This window comes from Sitophilus oryzae, unplaced genomic scaffold (genome assembly GCF_002938485.1).
Source record: "Sitophilus oryzae breed Bouriz unplaced genomic scaffold, Soryzae_2.0 scaffold_809_pilon_pilon, whole genome shotgun sequence".
In the NCBI taxonomy this organism is placed as follows: Eukaryota; Metazoa; Arthropoda; class Insecta; order Coleoptera; family Curculionidae; genus Sitophilus; species Sitophilus oryzae.
In genome coordinates, this window is record NW_022147427.1 from 86,660 (window position 1) to 110,192 (window position 23,533).

Genomic DNA, 23,533 nt, shown 5'->3' on the forward strand with positions numbered 1-23,533 from the left:
TTGCCGAACTACGGCCCAGACTCGCGATCCCCATTATGCGAGCGGCCAGGAGCGCGAGTGTTGACTGGTGATACTAACACCGTTTTTAAAAAAAAACAAGCGATAAGTTTGCTTCAATTTAACCATGTTTGTATCTATTACGGTTACCGAAATACCAATGCTCGTAGCTCGAATTTGTAGCACCCTGTATAATACCGCCTAAACGGAGAGCGTCAATTATTGTAATAATAAAAAAGAATTTCAATATTCCGAACTACAAACTGTTAAAAAATCGTGAAAATCAGATGAAGAATAAGAAATTTATAAAACTTATATTAATTTGACAAAATATTTTTTCAGGTTGTGTATTATCTTAATTTTTTATAAGATAGTGATTATTTCTGATTATGGGGGAAGATAAATTTGTCATAGTAGCGAAATCCTTTAGAAAAATAAACTACAATAACCGCATAGCAAAGATCGCTCCTTTCACGTTGCATTAAAAATATAAATTGACAAAAATCTCGAAAGCGAAATTGAATCTCGGTTCGGGATTCCGTAAGAGCACTTTTATATGGTTTAATAAAAATGGTCGATGTCTGATTCCAGCCGGCACTCCAGAAATCAGAGAATGCAAAAAGGAAATAAGCTACATGGAGGAGGGCAAGCTGGGCAGGGTGGATATCGACCCGGACATCATCCAGTTCGACAAACAGCACGGTCTTCCGGTGGATTGTATGTGGGTCATCACGGTCAGAGTCAACTGGAGGGTAAGTACACTTTTTATTTCATTTCGAATTCCATTCTGAAAATTATTTGCCAAGCACTATCATTTTACGAAACCATCCAATGCGTTTTAATAGAAGTTTAATGATACTTAGTGATGAGCAAATGCAAAATCAGGAGCAAGATTCGCTTGGTTTTGGTTTTGCAGGGTCCACTGTTGCAAGTTATACACTTTTTTAACGGATTTTTACTACAGGTATTTTCAACATAGAAAATAGTAATCGTATATTTAGCTTAAAAACGCATAATGTTCGAGCCATTTGGCTGTTCGTCTAAAAATTCATGAAAAAAATATAGCCGTTTAATCCGAAAAATACTTTATAGTTCCATATGCTTCCACAAAGTACCGGGAACTATAACATATTAGGCCAACCCCACCCCTTTGGATCTTTAAAATATTCGGATTGATAAAGTGACAATTGTAGCTATCCAAAGGCGACTTTATAGAAACAATAACTTTTTTGGAACTACATGGTCAACAATTCTTTGGAACCATAAAGTGATTTTTTCCAAGAAAGTTCCCTGCGCCACCAAATTGTCACTTAATTGGAGCATTATGCTACACCGATCGCGGCGGCGGCGCCAGCTCCATTGGTACCATTATAACGTTCCGCCTTGTCCTTTGAAGTTATTTTTTACTTATAGTGCATTTTCTATTATTAGTGTTTCAATATTATTCAGAGCTACATAAGGTATAGAGTATTTTAACGCCCACTTTTTAGCTCTTGTTTTATATTGTTGTTGGTTCTCAAATTAGTTCTCCTGTGAAATTCAATTTCAGATGAACTAACACTACACTCATCTACAGAAACAGCTTCAAAAATATCTTAGTCACTACCTGATTTATAATGTTCATCAGTAGGATTATAGAAAGAGGTAGTTTTTGTTTCTGATGTTGATGCATCAGCTGGCAGTGATTGCTTTTATTTAATTCTCCGGTAGAAAGTATTAGAATATCTAAATTTCTTTTTAGTCGCCTTAGGGATTTTACAAAATTTTAATAAAGCTTAAAAGCAAGTAAAAGCAAACACTAAAACAGAGCAGCACACGATGAAATCTGAGGCAATTACATTTATTAGGGTATATTAAGTTACGGTCACTATAAAGTAGCCGTTTTTGACCCCCGTGACTTCTTAGTGGCAATGGATGAGCGACGGTTACTTTATAGTGACCTAGGAAGGTAGTAGTAACCATTTTGCTACTTTCAATGCTACTATAAATTAGAAGTAACTAGGTGTCGTGGCCGCGACTACCCCGTAACTTAAATTGTTACTATAAAGTAACAAAAACTTAACGGAGGCATTATGGTAGCACTTGTTAGTAACCCCTACTTTGAAAAGTTACTATAAAGTTTTTGGTCTTTTATGGTGTCGTATTCGAAGATTCGGGTAGTTCCAGCCACTTCTTTAAATTACATGTTTGCGACTTGCAATCGGGGTGTTTTTTTCCACTTTTATGGTAGGTAGGCACTAACCGGTCACTCTCGAAATATACTTCAAAGTGACTATTCCTTATAGAGTAACATTTTAAGTGGCAGAGTGGGCCTAGGAACTATACTTTAGGGGCAGTGGCATTTTAAAAAGGACTAGGAACTATATTTGCTAGTTGGATTGCTATATTCTACATAATTTCTTCCTGGAGGTACAGTTAACGTAAGTGTAATATTTACGTATCTACACTACCCAATCCATTTCGCCAATATAGTATCAGTCTTGCCTCGGAGATTTTCAAAAAGTCTTAAAAGCGCATATGAAAATTTGATTTCTGAATCTTCTCAACCTACAATAATTAAGTACATTAACGATATCGACATACATAACATGAGTCCACATATATTATCACCTATTTATTCCACATTATCCGTTTCAGACAAGTAATTTGTATTAAATAAAAAAAGTGATTTTAATTCACTATTTATAATAATTCATTTATCGCTTACTTTTTTAATTTAATAGGTCTTTCAATTTTTTTTTAATTTTGTTCAATATCATATAATTTATTATGAAATTTAAATTACAAAAAATCTAGGCGTTATTAAATATAAAGTTCATTATAAGACTTTTGAATTGAAGAATTTTATGAAGGTATATCTTTATTTCCGACACAAAAATTAATTCAGAAAGTTAATAATTCAGTATTATTTTATAAATGTATTTTATTTATTTTGTTTCTTTAATATATTATGTACAGGGGGGTCGAAATTGGTCTGTTTTAACAGAGAAAACCTATTTCCTGACTAGATACAGCAAAACCGACATAAATGTCATGGGCTCGATTTTTGAGATACGTTTAATGACGTAAACCGCCTGTTGATATTTTCACTGCCAACAGCAATACGGGGTCTTTTTGACTTTTTTACAATTTTGAAATTTGCCTATAACTTTTTTATTTCGCGGAATAATAAAATTCTGTAAAAACGTTCTTAAGGCACTTTTTTAAGCACAATCCAATGGCGTAGTCAGTTTTTTTCTATGCTTGGTCTTTTTGTCATACATAATAAAAAATTTTAATTTTTAAATGGAAATCATAGTTGGCTATGAACTTAAAAAAATTCTGGCATTTAACCCTTTCCAACGATATAAAGTTATGGGCATCTATTTCTAAGAATGAGAGAAATATTAGGTTTTTTATCTTTATATCGAAGAGGGCTTTGATTTTGTGTTGACCTATTTGCCTAATTATTTTTTATCTCAATTTAATATGCTATATTATTATTGATCTTTATAATTAAAGACTTTTGAAAAAGTAAATTAACATTCTGTTATTAGTAGTAATGGTAATTATTAGTATTAGTAATTACAACTGAAATATCGATACAATAAACAAAGAACAAAACTAAAAATACGTATTTTATGAGTGACGAATATAGTTTTCTAAAAAAAACAAAGATGTTCAAAAACTGAGCACCTCCTTGTTGAATACACAATAAACATCTTTTGCGAGTTACAACTATTTATTAGGCGAACTGGTGTAATAAGTCCAAAAGCTTGCCTAGTAGCCTTCTGCAATTATTCTTCTCTCGTCCCAATGGTTCTGCCTTATATGTAAGGTCTTTTAATTTTCTCCATAAAAAAGTCGAAAGGAGTTAAATCGCAGAACCTAGGATAAGATATGGGCACCTTGTTCCAACCCAATTCAGTTGTAACCCTGTCGTTTTAATTGTAATCAGTAATACTATTATAGAATGTTGATTTACCTTTTCAAAAGTTTTTAATTATGCAGATAAATAATAATATAGAATATTAAGTTGTGATAAAAAATAATTAGGCAATAGGTCAACACAAAATCAAGGCCCGCTTCGATACAAAGTTAAAAACCCTAATATTTCTTTCATTCTTAGAAATAAATACACATAACTTTATATGCATGTTGGAAAGGGTTAAACGCCAGCATTTGTTTTTAAGTTTATTGCCAACTATGATTTCCATTTAAAAAATTATATTTTATATTATTTCCGACAAAAACAGCAAGTATAGAAAAAAAACTGACTACGCCACTGGATTGTGCTTAAAAATGTGCATTAAGAACATTTTTACAGAATTTTATTATTCCGCGAAATACAAAAGTTATGGGCAATTTTCCAAATGGTAAAAAATTCAAAAAGACCCCGTATCTCAGTTGCCAGTGAAAATATCAACAGACCATGACATCTATGTCGGTTTTGCTCTATCTAGTCAGGAAATAGGTTTACTCTGTTAAAACAGACCAATTTCGAGAGTGGTCGAAATTGGTCTGTACATTATGTCGTTTTTGATTTTTTTAATTACACAAAAATATTAAGCAAAATAAATGAATAGAAAGCATTATTTATGTTAACAAATAACTTGGAGTGATTTATGTGAACGCATCATGTCTAAAATTTATAAAATCACAGTATATACTAAAAGTTAAATTTAATACTTAAGAAATCATGATATCGTACTTCTTAAACGCTATTTGAACGAAAAACGTGCAATGAAAAGAAATGTGTTTGTACGGATTTGGAATATACCATTTGTATTTGTATTTGTATTGTCTAAGAGTGGGTCCCTCCACTGCGGCCGCGGGGGCCTATTGTGGCTCAGTTTCTCAAGCTCTTTAATAGAAAAAGAGCATTAACTGTTTTATTTTTTCAGATAAAAAAAAAATATTTGGTATGTTAGTATTTGACATAAATTATGATTGATTGACATATTCAATTATATTCGGTCACTTCCAGGTTTCGCCGGAAACGACTACAACTTTTGATTTTTAAATGGCACCTTCCTTATTTTTTTACTTTATTCGATAGTAAATGACACTCTGAATAGAATGACATATTATATACAAACTTTTGACATTCTCGCTAAAAAAAATAGTATTTTATATTTCAATCTAGAGTGCCGTTGGCTGTGTTAAACACAATAATTTTTAATCAAGGAGCCTTGGAAAAATAGATAAGATCGTCTGTTTTTCGTGTCTGGTTTTGACCAGTTAAAAGATGCCCATATCCTATTTTTAATCATATCCCAATTTTAATTTTCTTGTAGATAAAATGCTAGTCGTGGTTTTGGTGTTGGTCTTGCTTTTGTCAAGATCAAGATCAATTAAATTAAATTAAATTATTCTGGGTGCCGGGCCACAGCGGCATCCAAGGCAACGAAAAAGCCGATGAGCTAGCTAGGCAGGGAGCATCGATATCCTATCTTGATCCAGAGCCAGTACTGGGAATATCCAAATACACAGCCCGTAGTGCACTAAAACTCTGGATCAGGGAAAGGCACAATGTCCATTGTGCCGTTTGGAGAAACAGACAGAGGCACAGGCACAGCAAGGCTTTTATCCAAGGACAAAACCGCAAAAGAACTGCTAATGCTTAGCAGGTATAAAGTGCGGATTACAACAGGCCTCTTGGCAGGACACATGGCTGTCAAGTGTTACCTGAACAAGCTCAATCTGTATCAAGGAAGTCTTTGCTGCAGACTCTGCGATAAAGATCCTGAAACAGCGGAGCACATAAGCAGGGGTGGATGGGGAAGTGGAAACCGGCCCGGGAATAACAGGCAACCGGCCCGAATCCACAAAAATAAAATGACCATAACGAAGTATTTATTTATTAATATACAGGGTGTCCCAGAAATAAGTGCAAGTATTTTAACTGGTAGTATATTTCGGCCTCAGAAACAAACCTATGAGTTTTTTTGCGAAAATTTGTCGAATTTTTTGAAATTTTTTTTTTATTTTTAAGTTAAAAAACACAATTTCTTGATAATATGGCAACATAGGTAGTAGATTAAATTTACATGAAAGAAAATCCAGAAAACATCCAGAAGTTCTCAAAATTTAAGCAAAAAAGCATTTTTTGTTCAAATTTTCGAAGTAAAATAACTCGGTTATTTTGTACTTACTTGAAAAACGGTAAAGAGAAAAAATGTTTCTATTGACCAAATCTACCCCCTTAAAATACTTGCACTTATTTCTGGGACACCCTATATAAGTAAAGGTAATTTTCGCTCGGCGGAAAAAATCTCTTTTGCCCCCGATTTTCCAAAATTTTGAAACTGTCTTGTCAGAATATATTATGTTTCTTTTATTCGTATCTACTAAGCCAGCTCTGAAAATATTTGCACAAAGCAGCACAAATAAAGTGCACTTATAGTCTCACCTTGTATAATAAAACATTTCAAACGGAACAACAGATGTTTATTAAAATTATAAGTGTCTCAGAGAAAGACATCTAACAATAGTTATTTTACAAATTGGTGTTTATGTTTAAAAGCAACTGACGATTATATTGACCTAATTGATTAGTTAGTTAGGCAGTCACTAAGAATCTTACGTAACTTTAGTTAGAAGATTAACCATTTAGTTTTTGCTAAATCAATCTTTTTTTTGAGCTCTGATCGGGACCGGCTTCCTACCGGCCCACCGGGAATTTTCCCGTTTTCCCATATGGCCCATCCACCCCAGCATAAGTCATTGCGAGGCTCTGGATCTAGGTTAGAACCGGAGGAACTATGCTCCCATCCTATTAAGGACCTGCATAAGCTAGTGCAGGGCACAGGGATAGGAGAGTGGATGCATATATAGAAGGGGGACAAACACAATAGGCCGCACAGGTCGCAGTGTTTCCGGCAGAGGACGGCCCCTTGTTATGAAAAAAAAGACCAAGATCAAAAGACCAATACCAGTCTCGCTCGTCACTAATGGTACTTTCTTAAAGCCGACAATTAATCGGTTCTAGAAAAAGACGAAGCATCTTGTCGTATAAAAGATGTAAGTGCATTAGTGGAAAATACAGAATAGGCGGTAAATTAATACTCCCGCGGGACGGGGTTGAATTTATAGTCGGCTGGCGTAGTGCGCGTTTTCTTTATACGGCTGACGTTACTTAGTTTTATGGCCTTATTCCCTGTTTTATTACCAAAAGGCTTTAAATCCGGCGCGCAGCACCGTGGCGTGGCTGGAACTTTAAAAGACAACAAAGTGTTGCTCCTCCGCTACCATGGGTGTCTGCGAAACTTTGCGTGATTCGAGTTTGATTCTCATTTTATATACCGAACTTTTTAAGTATTCTAAAATTGTTCCCTGCTCGATAGTAAAGGTTTTCTTTCTTACACGTTATATTGTAAGTTAGTTGTTGTAGTATCGAGATTTTCATATCTATTGTGATTCTTTGATTGTTGGGATAGATTTTCGTATCTAAATTCATCGGTTCCAGTGAACTATCCAGGCACAAATTTCTTTTAGAAAATAAAGCTTATGTTGATTATTTGATTAAAATCTGATGTTGGAAAAACATGTTTCTCGTAAAATTGTTGTTCTTATTATTGACATTTTGAGAAAAATGCATTCTTCATAAAAAAAATTTGATTGTTCTAAAATGGTTATTCCCGTTTATACTTTTCCAGACCGTTTTAGAAGAAATTAAGAAAATATGAAAATATTGTAGGAAATCCTACGAATCAAAAGCCTACGATAATATCATTTCGATTTCATTGTTTTATAGATGGTTATTATTAAAGGGTTGTATTCCGTTGTTTACCTTGGTTATGGTTCATGATACCAATAAAACAAGCTATGATCGTAAGCGGCTCCAATTTCGTTCAGTTTGTGTGACGTCATACGCCATACAAAAAAATATCCATATTGTTCAATTGCTACTAATAAAAAAAGACCTAAAATAGGGAAGAATTAGGACATAACCTCAAAAGTGATGTCAAATCATTGAGCTTGACATTTGAAAAGTCAATGAAATCTTCACATTTATTATGTGTTATCAATTTAACAATTTGAAACAGGCGCGCGGAGATTGCCGACCAATGGTGCCGTTATCACCTGTGACGTAGTGACCAACCTGCGCAATATCAAACCTTGTTTTCCTTTTATCATGGTTATGGTTTTATGTTCCATTTATACCGGTTTCCTGAGTTTTATTATTACGGAACACGGTTCGTGAAAAATATCTATCATAATTGTCACCAAACTAACCAGCGCTGGAAGGCTGGTTTTTCCTTAGATCTTATAATGTTATAAACTTTGTGGATAAGTAAATTCGCTTATTTTTTGTTGAAGACACAGCAGCGACATTCGACTATCTGATTATCTTTGTCTTTGACACTGATTGACCAATGGTCAGTCTTTGTTTTGTGTATATGTCATTTTTATGTCATAAAATAAAAAATGTAAATATATAAATTTGAGAAAATAATATTGTTATTCGGATATTAATTATTTATTGGATAATATTTACTAGTATATTAACTATTTAACGAAAAAAAATCAAAGGTAAATTACCTAATAAGTATTTAATGTGATTAAGTTACCTAACATAAATATGTATTTCGCTGAATAAAAGTCAGTTGAAGAAACGATTTTAAATAATATATATCTTCTTTTTTAAAAATATGGAACATACTTCAGAGGTTTTCATACTTTTATAGTGTTGTGGAGTTCTTTTAAGGATAAGATTTTTCTTATTGCGGACAGCTTCACATATAACACCTTTATCAGTCATAATGTCTCCTTTATCACACCTTTATCAATCCACTAACTTTATCGCACTACACAAACAAACTTTCAAAAAGAACACAAATCTAAAATATCGTCGGAATTCCAAATTAACTCTTTATTATCACGAGTCAAACAATATACAAAAAGCACAAAATGTGACATTAATTAAATTATGTTTAACTTTTCAATGTCAAAATATATTTTAACGTTTCCCTGGTTACTGATTTCTATGTGTTGCCCATTCATCATAGCTATTTTTCAAAGTAGTATTTGAAAACATTTTTAAAAAAGAATTTATCGTTATATGATTTAATTTTCCTTTAAAATATATATAAAAAGTATATTGGAAATAATATGACAAATATTTTCAAAATAATAAATACACGTATCAGTTATATCTTGATTGAAAAATTTTAGTGATCTATATTTTTAGTAATTGTTGTCAACGAAAAAAACGCTCCAAGTTAGCATTTACGTCTAATATTGTTCTGCGCATGCTCAGTAGCGTACGCAGAGAGAAGGATAGATATATACGATAATCTTGTTCTAGAAAGAAATAAATAGAAAAATGCATGTGAAAGTCCCGTAAACAAAGTCGTGTGTAATATACATATTGCATAGCTTTATCCACGAAGTTTATAAGATCTAATGACAGAAATAAAGTTTATTTTTTATAAAATTTATCTAAATTAATTCTTTGACATCTAATCGGCTAGGTTTATATAAAAACAAAATTGCAAGAAAAAATGATACAATAGGATTAGTTAATTTTAAGTAAATTTCATAAATGATCGGTTTACTACACGTATGTATATTATACAGGGTGTTTCAAAAAACATGTGTCATCTCTCGTGGGGAGATTCTTCACGTAAAAAGAAGATTTATTTTTCATATCAACATAAGTCCGATTCCGCTTTGTTTCGTGCTACAGGGTGTTAAAGTCTTAATATTTTTTCAAGTTATTATAATTTTCTTCCAAGTACTTTTAGCGTTCCGAATGAAATTTTGAGGGTAAAAGTTACTATAAATGCGACATATTTTAAAGCTAAAAAAGTGTCGACATATTCACCAGGGACGTGCATATGGATTATCACTGGAATATTTTTTCTAAAAAAAGCATGTACGCCATTGACTTTTTTCTCTTGTTAGCGAAATAGTGTAAGCAGTTTATTGGCGATTAAAAATTGTCTCTTGATATTTTGTTGATTTCGGCCTCCTTGATGAGATAAACGCAATTTATTAATTTGCGTGATCCAAGTCTAATAGCAACCTTTAAAAATTTTATTATCATTAACTTGTGAAAGTTTTTTAAACCAGGAAGTAACTCATTGATTCCTCACCAAAATATGAAAAAAAGTTCCTATAAACATGGGTATGGAAATGCATAGTTTAGAGTTACAGGATGTTAAATTTTATAAAATTAGGTTTTTCATGGTGTCTTAAATACCATTATTTTTAATTTGAAATTGCGGTAGGTTGGACCAGCAGTAATTATAACTAATAGTAATAATAGTTAATATGAAATTAGGTAAAATATATGATTTATTAATTTTTATTTTATTTTAATTTTATTATATGTTGATTAATACGCCGTTTATCTCATCAAGGAGGCCAGATTCGACAAGGCCTATCAAAAACTTCTTTACAGTGGCATTAAACAACTACACTTTATAAAGGAAAAAAGTCAGTGGCGCACATGATTTTTTTGGAAAAATATTCCTGTGATAACGTATATGCATGTTCCTGATAGTTATCGACACTTTTGCTTATGCATATCTGCACCACAGTAACTTTTTCTCCCAAAATTTCCTTCGAATCACTAAAAGTACTTGGAAAAAAATCATAATAGATCGAAATATTATTAAGACTTTAGCACTAACTACAAAACAAGCAGAATCCAGAGTCTGATATGAAAAAATAAATCTTATTTTACATGAGAATCTCCCACGGCTGTTACAACACCCTATAATCACTACTAGTGACAACTTATTCCATTATTTCCCTCGATTCTTATCGAGATCTACGCTACACAACCAACTATTTTACAGTCTTTTCGATAAATCGTAAAAAGTGTCACACTGTTAATGTTAATTTAAGATCTGCCACCCAAATTTCCTTCTAGATTTACTACCTCTATGCAACTACCTGCTCAGTAAGAATGACAAACCCACAAAATTTCAAATCAAATTTTATTGCCAAATGAATCGTTAAACAGAACTGTCAGGATCCCACTCTGGGGCCCCAGCTCCATCTAGCATGCATCAATTCATGGATATCATTATACTCCTTCTTTAATATTTTCATTCAAGATTGAACACAACTGATCTCTAAGCAAAAGTGCTCCTTTTGTTTGTTGAGTGCATCAAACTTCAAAAAAAATACATTTTAAGATATTTTAGACTGTTATTCTTATTTGGTGAGATTTGGGTGTACCTATGTTTGCTAGAATGCTTTAACATTTTGACTTTCTAAAATCAAGAAAAAATACGAGAGGTAAAACTATCCCCACCATACATACATTTAGTATAAATATTTTCCAACTGCAGCTATAACCGATTTTTTTCGTAAAATGGTCTTTCTTTAGTATTTATTACATATATAATTACATACATTTTTCTCAGTCTCTCGTAAAAAAATTTTGGAAAAAATATTTTGGAGAATTTCTTTTTTCAAGCAGAATCACAAAATATACAGAAATTTATATTATGTAGACATAGAACACAATCACTAATTTATATTCTGTTTTTTTTTTCTCAGGTAAGATTTTGACAGACGATGACAGAAGAAAAAGATGACGTCCCATACCAATCTATTTATTTTACTAAAAAAGTTTCTAATAATTTTTAAGTTAACTATGGATGGGTTTAAATAAATCCGTCATGCGTCATCTCTTGTTTTTAACACGTTTTTATTGGTTTTATTTCAAAAATGACAGATCGTATTTCAATTTTTATTGGTTTGACGGGACGATGAACGACAAATGGACCCCGATGCGTATGAACTCGCCATTAGATTTTTTGACGCTTGTCAAAGTCTTTTCTAAATTATAGGTTATAATTTTGTGTCAATCAATGTCAATTTTTGTCAAATATCCTGCGAGGCAGATCGGTTCAGCGCATACCACCTGTGACTACTAAATGTGAATAAATAAAAAATAAAAGAAAGTTGACAGAGATCTATATTTTTTGGGGTTATGGTTAAATTGTTTATTTTAAGACTTTTTAGTTCGTTTAATTTAATAATTACTAAAACCAGCAGTTCCAAAAATATGTTAAAAATAATAATTAACTCTATTAACATGGATTTGGACGATAATAGGTAAGAATACTAAATTATTTCTATATTCAGGTATAAAATTGTTTATTAGGTTTTTAGTTTGCGATGTTTATGGTAAAATAATTTTCATGTTCATTGCCTCTAATGAATTCATATGAGGACAAGAGATAGGGATATCTATGGAAAAGTAACCACAAGAGGAATTTACATCATTTAAAAAATGTTGGAAGTTTATTGTTCCCATCGAACAGTAGAAAATGTAATCTGAGATGAATGTATTGTAATTGTGATAGAATTAATTCCAAGGTTGAAGTTGTATAATTAGTGAAGTAATTCAAGGGTGAGATTTATTATAATTAGTGACCTGTGCTTCTTTTATAATAGCAGATGTTTCAGGTTTTGAGAATAAATCAGTGAACGAAACCCAAAATTTAGAGGAAGATGCCCATCAAGAGTTATAGCTCAAATTTCCTTTAATTGTGAGCAATTATTATGCAAAATTAACTTTTTAAGTAACTGAAATATTAAATAGTTTACAATATGATATATCTCTAAAATATATTTTACTTTTAGAGTACAATTAGGGTCCGATACATTTCAAAAAGTAGAATATTATTTCATATTAAATGGTATTGTACCAACAGTCAATTTATATTAATACCGGAGATTAAAAATCACAGAATAAATAGTTCTTTTTTATACTACAAAATAAACTATAGAATACAACAGTATTTAAAAATAAATAAAGTTATGTCGGCCGAGATTCGAACTCCGGTCTCTCGCTTCCTAGCCCGACTCCTTATGCACTGCTCCACAGTAACTTGCTTGATAATTCAATGACGGTATATAAACAAATAAACAGGTTTATAACAATATCTTGACGATTTGAACTGGCGCGCGAGGCGTGCTGACCAATAGCGCCTGTTATCACCTGTGACGTAGCAACCAACCTTCGCAATATCATACCTTGTATTCTTTGTACCATATGGTAGGACCATACTAAACACATACTAAAAACTGGAGCACAGAACAGATACAAATCAGAAATTTCACTTATGGGATTTCCGTCATGGTACAAAGAATACAAGGTATGATATTGCGCAGGTTGGTCGCTACGTCACAGGTGATAACAGGCGCTATTGGTCAGCACGCTCCGCGCGCCAGTTCAAATCGTCAAGATATTGTTATAAACCTGTTTTTTTGTTTATATACCGTCATTGAATTATCGCGGCAAGTTACTGTGGAGCGGTGCGTAGAGGAGTCAGGCTAGGAAGCGAGACCAGGTTCGAATCAACCGGGACATAACTTTTATTTATTTTTTAAACTTTTATTGTATTCTATAGTTTATTTTGTAGTATAAAAAGAACTATTTATTCTGTTATTTTAATCTCCGGTATTAATATAAATTGATTGTTGGTACAATACCTCATTTAATATAAAATAATATTCTACTTTTTGAAATGTATCGGGCCCTAATTGTACCTAAAAGTAATATATTTTTAATGATATAGGGTGATTTCGCCAGTAGTCGGCCTTTTTTGATCATTGTGTATTATGTATTTTAATAATTTGGGTCGCTCTGATTTTAAAATAATTATATACCTCTCTTTCTCAAGCATATACATGTACTAGGAGAGGGAGTAAGAAAGAAATAGCCTAGAATATATTGAAACTCTTTATTTTTTATTTTTTTCTGAAATAGCACTTTTCTAGTAGTCGGCCCATAATGACCTAGTAGTCGACCGCGACCTTACCCACGGTTTCGGCCGTCAGAAATTGCGTCTTTTAATACAGACCCGTATTTACTTATATTTTTATTTTCATGATAGGTTTGTAACAAACTAATAATATCAGCAAAACGGATATTTCGGGATGTCTACGGCGAAAAGAGGAGTACCATTTCTCTTCCGGTTGCCGTTTTAAATGGAGTTGTATATTTTCTTTTTTAAAACAATATTTTGGCACGGTCGAAATAAGTTCCTGTTTTTTTATCGGAAATCCACATTTGGCCAATTGAATTATCAATTCACTATTTTTTCTCGTTCTTAATACTTAGAGTAAGGATCAGGTCCCATTGCCAGGAGCTTATAATGTTCGTCGAAACCGGTCTGTACAGTTGTACGTGGAACACTGTAATTCCTGCAAGCTTCATGAATTGTGGCGTTTCTTATAGAATTCAACCTGTCCAATATTTTTGCTTCAGAATATTGATGAAACTTTCTCTTTCTAGGGCGCATCATTTTCTGGAATTAAAAATTTTTAACTAAAAAAAGTGGCAGACACCTAAAAAACTTATGGCCGACAACTGGTACATTCATCAATTTCTGCTGTTGCCAGTAATCGGCCATCAAATTTAGCAGTAGTTATTATTCATTTTAAGTCCGGCCGACTACTGGTACGAGAGTTTTGGCTATCCTATACTATATGAAAAAAAATGAGAGAAATATTTACAATTTTTTATTAACCAGATAAAGATAAAATAAAATTCCTTGAATTTTTCTAGTAGTCGGCCATGGTGGCCGACAACTAGCTTAGTTACGATAATTTAATGCAGTAACCGGCCACTGTATTTAACCCAAAGTTTGAACAAATATATATTTGGGGCTATTTATTAATTCTCTAAAACATATATTCTACCTAAAAACCTACACTGACAACGTTAATTAATCTAGAATATTTTAACGTACCTTTAAAAGTATTGTTGATCTTTCACCATTTTTGAATACTTGTTCACACAGACACAGACAGAAACAGTTAATTTGCATAATTTAAGGAGATAAGGTTTGACCCAGTAGAAAGAAATATTGATACCTATTTACCTGGAAAGTCAAAGTAGACAAAAAATCCATGAAGCGCAGCTGAACTCGCGGGAAATTTAAATTATAAGCAATAAAAATAATTTTTGGCCGACCACTGGAGGTGGCCGGCTTACTGGCGAAATCACCCTACCATATTGTAAACTATTTAATATTTCAGTCACTTAAAAAGTTAATTTGCATTGAATAATTGCCTACCATTAAAGGAAATTTGAGCTATATAATCCTTGATGGGCATATTCTGGGTATGCAAATACTTCCTCTAAATTTTAGGTTTCGTTCTGAGTTTATTCTCAAAACCTGAAACATCTACATATAAAAAGAAGCACAGGTCACTAATTATAATAAACTTCACCCTTGGAATTATTTCTATCATAATTACAATACATTCATCTGCATTGGCATTTTCTACTTTTCGATGAGAACAATAAAATTCCCAACATTTTTTTAAAATGATGTAACAATTCCTCTTGTATTTACTTTTCCATATATATCCTCATCTCTGTCCTCATGTGGAAATCAGAGGCAATGAACATGAGTATTTACCATAAACATCATAAAACTAAAACCTAATAAACAATTTATAGGTACCGAATATAGAAATGAATTTAATTCTTACCTATTATGGTCCAAAGTCCAAATCATGTTAATAAATTAATTATTATTTTAAATATATTTTTGGAACTGGCTGGTTTTAGTATTTATTAGATTAAACGAACTAAAAGTCTTAAAAATAAACAATTCTTAACCATAACCCAAAATGCAGATCAATGCAGATCTCCCTGTCAACCTGTGTATCAACTTTCTTTATTTTTTTTATTTATTCCTCATTTCTAAGTGACGTCACGGAACATCTGCGCGAACTGAACGAGGTGGGCCGCTATCGATCATACCTTGTATTCTTTGTACCATGGATTTCCGTTGTCAAGATTTTATTTTTTATGTTATATGCGCGCAGGCGGCACAAAACCATGCGCAAGGTTTTTGTGAGGTTGCCAAGGTAACCCATAATTCTCAATACTTGAAAAATGTATTTTTATATTATAATCCACAGCCACATTTCTTCACTCATTTAGCATTTCTTTCACAAAATAAGTGACGCAAGTATACAAGAATTACCGAATATACATAATTAGCAAGGGAATTTGATATATTTGGAAAATTAAAAATATGCCTAAAAATTAACATTATTATTACGAAAAACGCGGCATGGCAACCCATGAGTGCAGCATTTTGCGACGTAGTACAAAATGTAACAAATTTACCTCATTTTCTGCACAAAAAAAGTTAAAAAATATTATCATTGAAATATTTAAGCCAAAACAGGTGAAATTGATTTTAGAATAAATAAAATCGTCAGTTTTGCACTCTATTTTTGCTTTACTGCTAAATATAAAAAATTATTATTGCAATGGTAATTAAAAGATTCAGGAATTTCTTTGTTAAATCTGACAACTGACAACGTTGCTCCAACATTTCTAACCTAAAAATATGAATGTCATATGAACGGGCGGAAAAGTAAATTAACGGAAAAGTAAATTAAAATAATTTTTAATTTACTTTGTGAACAATGTTTGTGATATTTTGTGACTATATATTTGTTTGACAATTTTGTTTATAAATGGGCCTTCGTTACTGCTGTGTTCCCGGCTGTTTAAGCGGAGACTGATATAGGTCTTAGCTTCTTTTCATTCCCATTGGATCCAAGGTACATAAATATTTTATCTTACACAATAAGGAATGTTTCCTCTAAATTTTAAACAATCTAGTAAGATTTTTTAGAAATTCTAAAGTTTTAAACAGACTCATGTAATAGCACAATCTTCTATTAAATAAACGAAAATATTTTTAATAAATTCTAGATGTTCAAAGATGGGTTAAAACTGCAACAAGCAGGCAAATCACCTATAGATTTGCATAGAGGGTATAGAGTTTGTGGAAAACACTTTCAACCTACATGTTTGCAGGAATGTCTCAAAGCCAAATCTAAAGAAATTTGCTGTTCCAACTTTATTGATGTCAGGTGGGTTCATAAGCATTGTTTTTCATTTTACTTGTAATTTTTTTCAAATCATCAGTTGCTTGTTTATCTGCACAATCGATTTATACACTTGCACAAACGAACATTTAAATAAACAAAAATAGTTTATAGATAGGCATTTAGAAAATCCAGTTTCAGTCTGTTCGTGGTGGTTCTGTGTAATATTTTCAATATTTTTATGACAAATACTATATTACTGAAAAACAAAAACTTTTGACAATAACATTTAGCTTTCAATTTTGCCTCTTAAAATTGTGTTTGTGTTATGCTCAAAAAAATTAAATAAATATATTTTTGTAGACAATTCCATGATGGAAGTTGAAGCTACTATTCCTGCTGTTCCTATTACATCTGAAGGTGAGTAAAATACTATTTTTTTTAACCTTTTAAACACAATGCAATAGGGTATAGAATTCCAGTTTTCAATAAATATTTTATTTTATGTTTTCAGCGGTTTCAGAATCTACTTCACCAGATGTAATTGCTATTCCATCAACATCCAAGGAAGTTACATCTGAAGGTGAGTAAAATACTATTACCTTTTAAACACAATGCTGAATATAAATCTGAACTGCCATACCGATATAGGGTATAGAATTCCAATTTTCAATAAATATTTTTTTATGTTTTCAGCTGTTTCGGAATCTACTTCACCAGATGTAATCGCTATTCCATCAACATCCAAGGAAGTTACATCTGAAGGTCAGTAAAATATTTTATAAACACAAGGCTGAATACAGGGTGGCGCACCTCATTCATCTTGGTTGATTATACGAAAACGTAAAGATATAGAAACAAAATATTTTATGGGTATATGTGGAAAGACAATGTACTTAATTTAAAATTATTTTAAAATGTACAGGGTGTGTCAGGACTAAGATCCATACCAAAGTTATATTTTTTCTTATGGAACACACGGTATTTTATTTCACTTTGGGATTCTTGGACATAAAATAAGGTATTTATTATAAGGGTTTAATATGTTTAAAAGGTTTGGTTTTTGAGATATTTAAATACATTTAAATATGCATGTTATAATAACAAAGTTTGTCAACATCCTGTACATTAATTTTTAAGAGTTAATTCTTGTGCTGACTTTGAAGCCAGAGAAATAAACTTTACTAAAAAAATGTATTGCATCCTTAAATGTATAGAGGGGTATCAAAAATTGCTGGTCTATTTTAAGTATTTACTTTACATAAAAACTTTGTTATTTCAAATACAACACTATGTATTTTTTAAAAGAAGTTGAAGCAGATTTTATTTTATATAGATATGTTTCTAAATACGATAGGTTCTTAAATACAGATTTTTTTTTAGATATTTTTAATTAGCAAGTAAGTTTAGTTAGATGATATATATTTATCTATTCTTTTTTTTTAATTTTTCATTTGTATTAATAAATTTTAGGATCATTTACATTTAAGTAATTGTATTAGATTTTGTACCTAATATCACATTGCTAGGATTATATGTATAATTTTTACATATTTATAATAACAAATAAAATGTTATTTTATTTCAGTCAAATTGTTTTTATTATATTCTGTCTACATTTTCAAATGAAGGTTTGTATTGAAAAAAAATAAAATTGCTGAATCATAAAATCATGACAGCGTCAAGCTTATAGTGGGACCCTGAAATTTACATAAACAGGGTCCCAAACTGCAGTTAAAAGTCGCTTATTCCTATAAAAAATTCACTACAAATTAGGTTACTGCAGCAAAATCCTTATTACTTATTGCAAATCCTGCATTTTTTCCTAGGCCCCTTTACACAAGTACAGTATGATCGAATAAAAACGGCGTCAGCGATGGCTATGAAATGACAATCGATGACATTTCCCATATAAAATGACAGCGATCTTCATTTCATAGCCATCGCTGAGGCCGTTTTTATTCGATCATACGGTATAATACCGTATGATCGAAAAAAAAACGGCGTCCAGTTGGCTGGGAAACGACGATCGATGACTTTCCCATATAAATTTACATATAAAATGACAGCGATCTTCATTTCAAAGCCAACGCTGACGCCGTTCTTTCTCGATCATACGGTATCATACTGCCACAAAACCCACCTTGTCCGAATTATTTTTGTGATTATTCTCTTTGAAAATTAAATATTAATGTTTATTTCTAGAAAAACGAGATACAAAACAATGACTCAACTCAATGAACACTTTTTTTTGTAAAATAACGCTTTAAACATTTGAATCAATTGGCATGATTTTTCGTATTATTTTTACACATTATTTTCTTTTTTTATACTACAAAAATAAACTATAGAATACAACAGTATTTAAAAAAAATAAATAAAAGTTATGTCCCGGCCGAGATTCGAACTCCGGTCTCTTGCTTCTAGCCCGACTCCTTATGCACTGCTCCACAGTAACTTGCTTAGCGATAATTCAATGACGGTATATAAACAAATAAACAGGTTTATAACAATATCTTGACGATTTGAACTGGCGCGCGAGGCGTGCTGACCAATAGCGCCTGTTATCACCTGTGACGTAGCAACCAACCTTCGCAATATCATACCTTGTATTCTTTGTACCATGTGGTAGGACCATACTAAACACATACTAAAAACTGGAGTAGCTATAAAATGTCGACATCACACGATAGGTAAAGAATGGATTTTAGTACTGCAGAGAAATAATGTCAAAAGGTACTGGTTTAAAAAAATTAAGATTAAAGTTAATTAACCAACCTTTAAAGGTATAAAATTTGAGTAAGTGTTATTATTAATAAAATAGTTTGTTTTATTTACCTATGTTGTTTATTTATTCCTGTGGAATATTACAAAAATTTATTTGTACATAAGTTATATTGATAAATATAATCATAAATGCAGGTAGTTTCATAAAGCTTGAAGAAGTTAAAAATAGTTCTTTTTTATATTTTTTTTGGTATGTGGTGTCTTGTTCTTGTTTGTTTTGTATTAACACATACCGTTTTATTAAATAAAATAACTCGATTACATTTTTTTCAGTTTTATACAGTTTTTTCGCAATATTTTGGAAGTAATCACTTGTCAATCAAGTTTTAAATATTTCCTGCCCATCAAAAGGATTATATAGCTCAAATTTCCTTTAATTGTAGGCAATTATTCAATGCAAATTAACTTTTTTAAGTGACTGAAATATTAAATAGTTTACAATATGGTATATCTCTAAAAATATATTTTACTTTTAGGTACAATTAGGGTCCGATACATTTCAAAAAGTAGAATATTATTTCATATTAAATGAGGTATTGTACCAACAGTCAATTTATATTAATACCGGAGATTAAAAAATCACAGAATAAATAGTTTTTTTATACTACAAAAATAAACTATAGAATACAACAGTATTTAAAAAATAAATAAAAAGTTATGTCCCGGCCGAGATTCGAACTCCGGTTCTCTCTCGCTTCTAGCCCGACTCCTTATGCACTGCTCCACAGTAACTTGCTTAGCGATAATTCAATGACGGTATATAAACAAATAAACAGGTTTATAACAATATCTTGACGATTTGAACTGGCACTAAAAACTGGAGTAGCTATAAAATGTCGACATCACACGATAGGTAAAGAATGGATTTTAGTACTGCAGAGAAATAATGTCAAAAGGTACTGGTTTAAAAAAATTAAGATTAAAGTTAATTAACCAACCTTTAAGGTATAAAATTTGGTAAGTGTTATTATTAATAAAATAGTTTGTTTTATTTACCTATGTTGTTTTTATTTATTCTGTGGAATATTACAAATTTGTATTTGTACATAAGTTATATTGATAAATATAATCATAAATGCAGGTAGTTTCATAAAGCTTGAAAGTTAAAAATAGTTCTTTTTTTATTTTTTTGGTATGTGGTGTCTTGTTCTTGTTTGTTTTGTATTAACACATACCGTTTTTATTAAATAAAATAACTCGATTACATTTTTTCAGTTTTATACAGTTTTTTTTTTCGCAATATTTTGAAGTAATCACTTGTCAATCAAGTTTTAAATATTTCCTGCTATGCGTTCCAGTTGTACCAACTTATTTGTTTGTAAAATAAAATAAACTACTTTAATTTTGATTAAAATGACACATCTATCACTGTCAAGGATCTTCTCGTTGGACAGACTATACCCCTATACAAAAGTGCTTCATTTGTCCGTTAGAGGTGAATCAAAAATGAACCCAAACATTAATTAATTTAAAATTTATGAAAGTTATTGTCAAATATCATTTGTGATATTAACATAAAATAATCTTCATTAACTAGATCTAATAATAATAGATCTAGTTCATACTAGATTTTTTGTTACTGCATAGCTTGATATGATAAGAAACATTTTGTGTAAGTCAACTTCGGAGAAATGTTTTTTTTTCTAAAAAAGTATGCGCGGTGGCGTTTTTTTATAAGAGACAGAAAATGTAGTAAATGCTAGGACTATTTTACTATAGAATCGGTAGTATTTTCCTACTTTTCCTTGATTTTTGTGAAAATCCTTTGAAAATCGAATCTCGGCTGGGACACAATATCTCATTCAAATAGAAATAACGGTTTTTAAAATATCTTAAAGAATGTGATTATTTTTTTAAAGTTTGATGCCCTCTAACGGACCAACGTAGGCCTTTTTGTATAGACGTAATTTTCTCAATGAACTTATTTTGATTCCAAAAATACGTGACTGTTCTATGAACGGAATATTGGGAAACCCTGTATATTGCAGGTGACATTCTGACATTGACATAAAAACGTCAAAAAACGACAATTAAAGTATCGATATAAGAAAAATCAATGAGAGCTCAAAGAGACGAATCCAGTGCAGATGAAAAAGTTAAAGAAACCATTGTGATAGGTTTTTTGCTGTTTTCACTAGTTACTCTCATAATTCTGTCAATACTGTATGTCTGGCATATGGCAATGTCTTTGTGAGAAAGTAAGAAAATCTAATTCTCTTTAATAGTCTAAATCGTAAAACTGGTAATGGGAGGATTTACATATACAACAGAATACGTACCGTAAAATATAAAGCAAGCTACGAAAGATACATCATCTTATTTTATAGTTTTCAGTTTTCAGTAGAACACGTATAATAATATGGGATGGTTGGCAAGGATGGGTTGATAGCAGTACCAACTGAACGCCAGTCGTTAAAGTTTAAATACATTTTTACGATCATACTAAAATCGTATAAATAATAAACTTTTATATACTCGTACTATTCTTCGCGTCGATGATGTTTTATGTGTATATTAAAAAAACTCACTTAGCATAGGACTATTTTTATTTACATTTAGAATGTTCTATAAATTTTAAATAGAAACTTTGCCACAATATGAATTCAATCCGATGGCAATATACAGGGTAAGACAAAATTAGTATTGAAGATAGATATAAGCGTATAATTGTTGTAAACCGGGGGGGGGCAGCCAATATATTATTCGTGATACTCAATTGATAATTCAAGTCTGTTCAAAATACTTCAAGTTACCTATCCCTCACAGAAATATTTTCCTAGATATCTTAATTTTTATGTTTTACTTAGTGTCAGTAGATCTGTATTTTTTATATCCTTTTTTTATATGGCGGTCACCAATTAATAGAATCATATCAATTCTATATGATGTAGAATAAGTTTCCATTTTCGGCAAATTTCTTAGAATTTCTTTTATTTTTTATTTTAACTGACACAAAAGGATAATTAGTTGTTAAAGTTGAAATAATTTGACAGCTATGTTGAAGTAATATCAGACATATCCCAGCTACCTAGATTTTATCAAATATATAATAAAGATCTACTGACAGTAAATTATATAAATTAAAATATCTAGGATATTCTTTGTTTGAGGGGTAGGCAACCTTAATAGTATTTTGAAGAGACATGAATTCCCCATCGAATATCGGAATAATATACTGGGTGTACTATTTAAAACAAAAGAGTAACTTGCTTTTAAAGGCTACCAAATGTCCAAATCCAATGTTAAATATTAAAATTGTCTCACTCTATATAACTTCTCGGGTCAAATTTTAATTTGATTTAACATACAATGGTTATTTTAATCATCTATATAACTTCTCGGGTCAAATTTTAATTTGATTTAACATACAATGGTTATTTTAATCAGGTAATTCACAATTTAGGTACTGTTATTGAACTGTAATGTTTAATCTTAATTTTCGCAAAATGTGAAATATGTCAAAAACTCATTTTCACTCAAGTCAATTTCATTTCTATATAAACTAGCAACAAACTCCGCGTCGTATGAGAGGCGCTACCCTGTATATCTTTGGTTTGAATAACATCTGACGTTTTAAGAAACACAAACACTGAAAAAATAAACCTATTAATAAATTATAATGAAGTGTAAATCATACAAACAACTATTATGATATTGAAATCAAATTGGTTTTTGCAATTTTATTTTTTTTAAATACTCAATGGTAATAAAAAAATACACGTTTAAAACATATTTTATTTATTACAGAATTAAAGTAGATATATACGTATGTAACAAATATTAACTAGATGAAATCAAATTTTCAAAATGCTCCCTTTCTTATTCAGAGCATAAAATAAAGGCATAATATATGGAGCTCTACTTCGAAAAGCAGCCACAATCATTTCTCTCATGTTATCGACAATAGTTGGTAGAGTTTTGTAAATGCTGTTTTAAATTG

The 23,533-nt window shown here is 31.2% G+C and overlaps 1 protein-coding gene and 1 long non-coding RNA gene across 3 annotated transcripts in view; both read left to right on the plus strand.

Annotated features, from left to right (window-relative positions):
- Positions 1-594: 594 nt before the first annotated feature.
- Positions 595-23,533, plus strand: part of LOC115888901 — a 137,025-nt gene continuing 114,086 nt past the window's right edge. The window contains exon 1 of the mRNA XM_030908784.1: positions 595-749. Within this exon, the coding sequence (XP_030764644.1) occupies positions 633-749 (117 nt within the window). The 5' untranslated portion in view covers positions 595-632. The remainder of the gene's footprint in view (positions 750-23,533) is intronic.
- LOC115888903 lies at positions 16,811-17,918 on the plus strand. Of its 2 annotated transcripts, XR_004051329.1 has the most exons (4): positions 16,811-16,851; positions 17,170-17,226; positions 17,321-17,389; positions 17,503-17,918. It is a non-coding gene; the product is annotated as an uncharacterized LOC115888903 (long non-coding RNA). The 2 variants fall into 2 exon arrangements; XR_004051328.1 differs by having other exon boundaries at positions 16,820-17,226.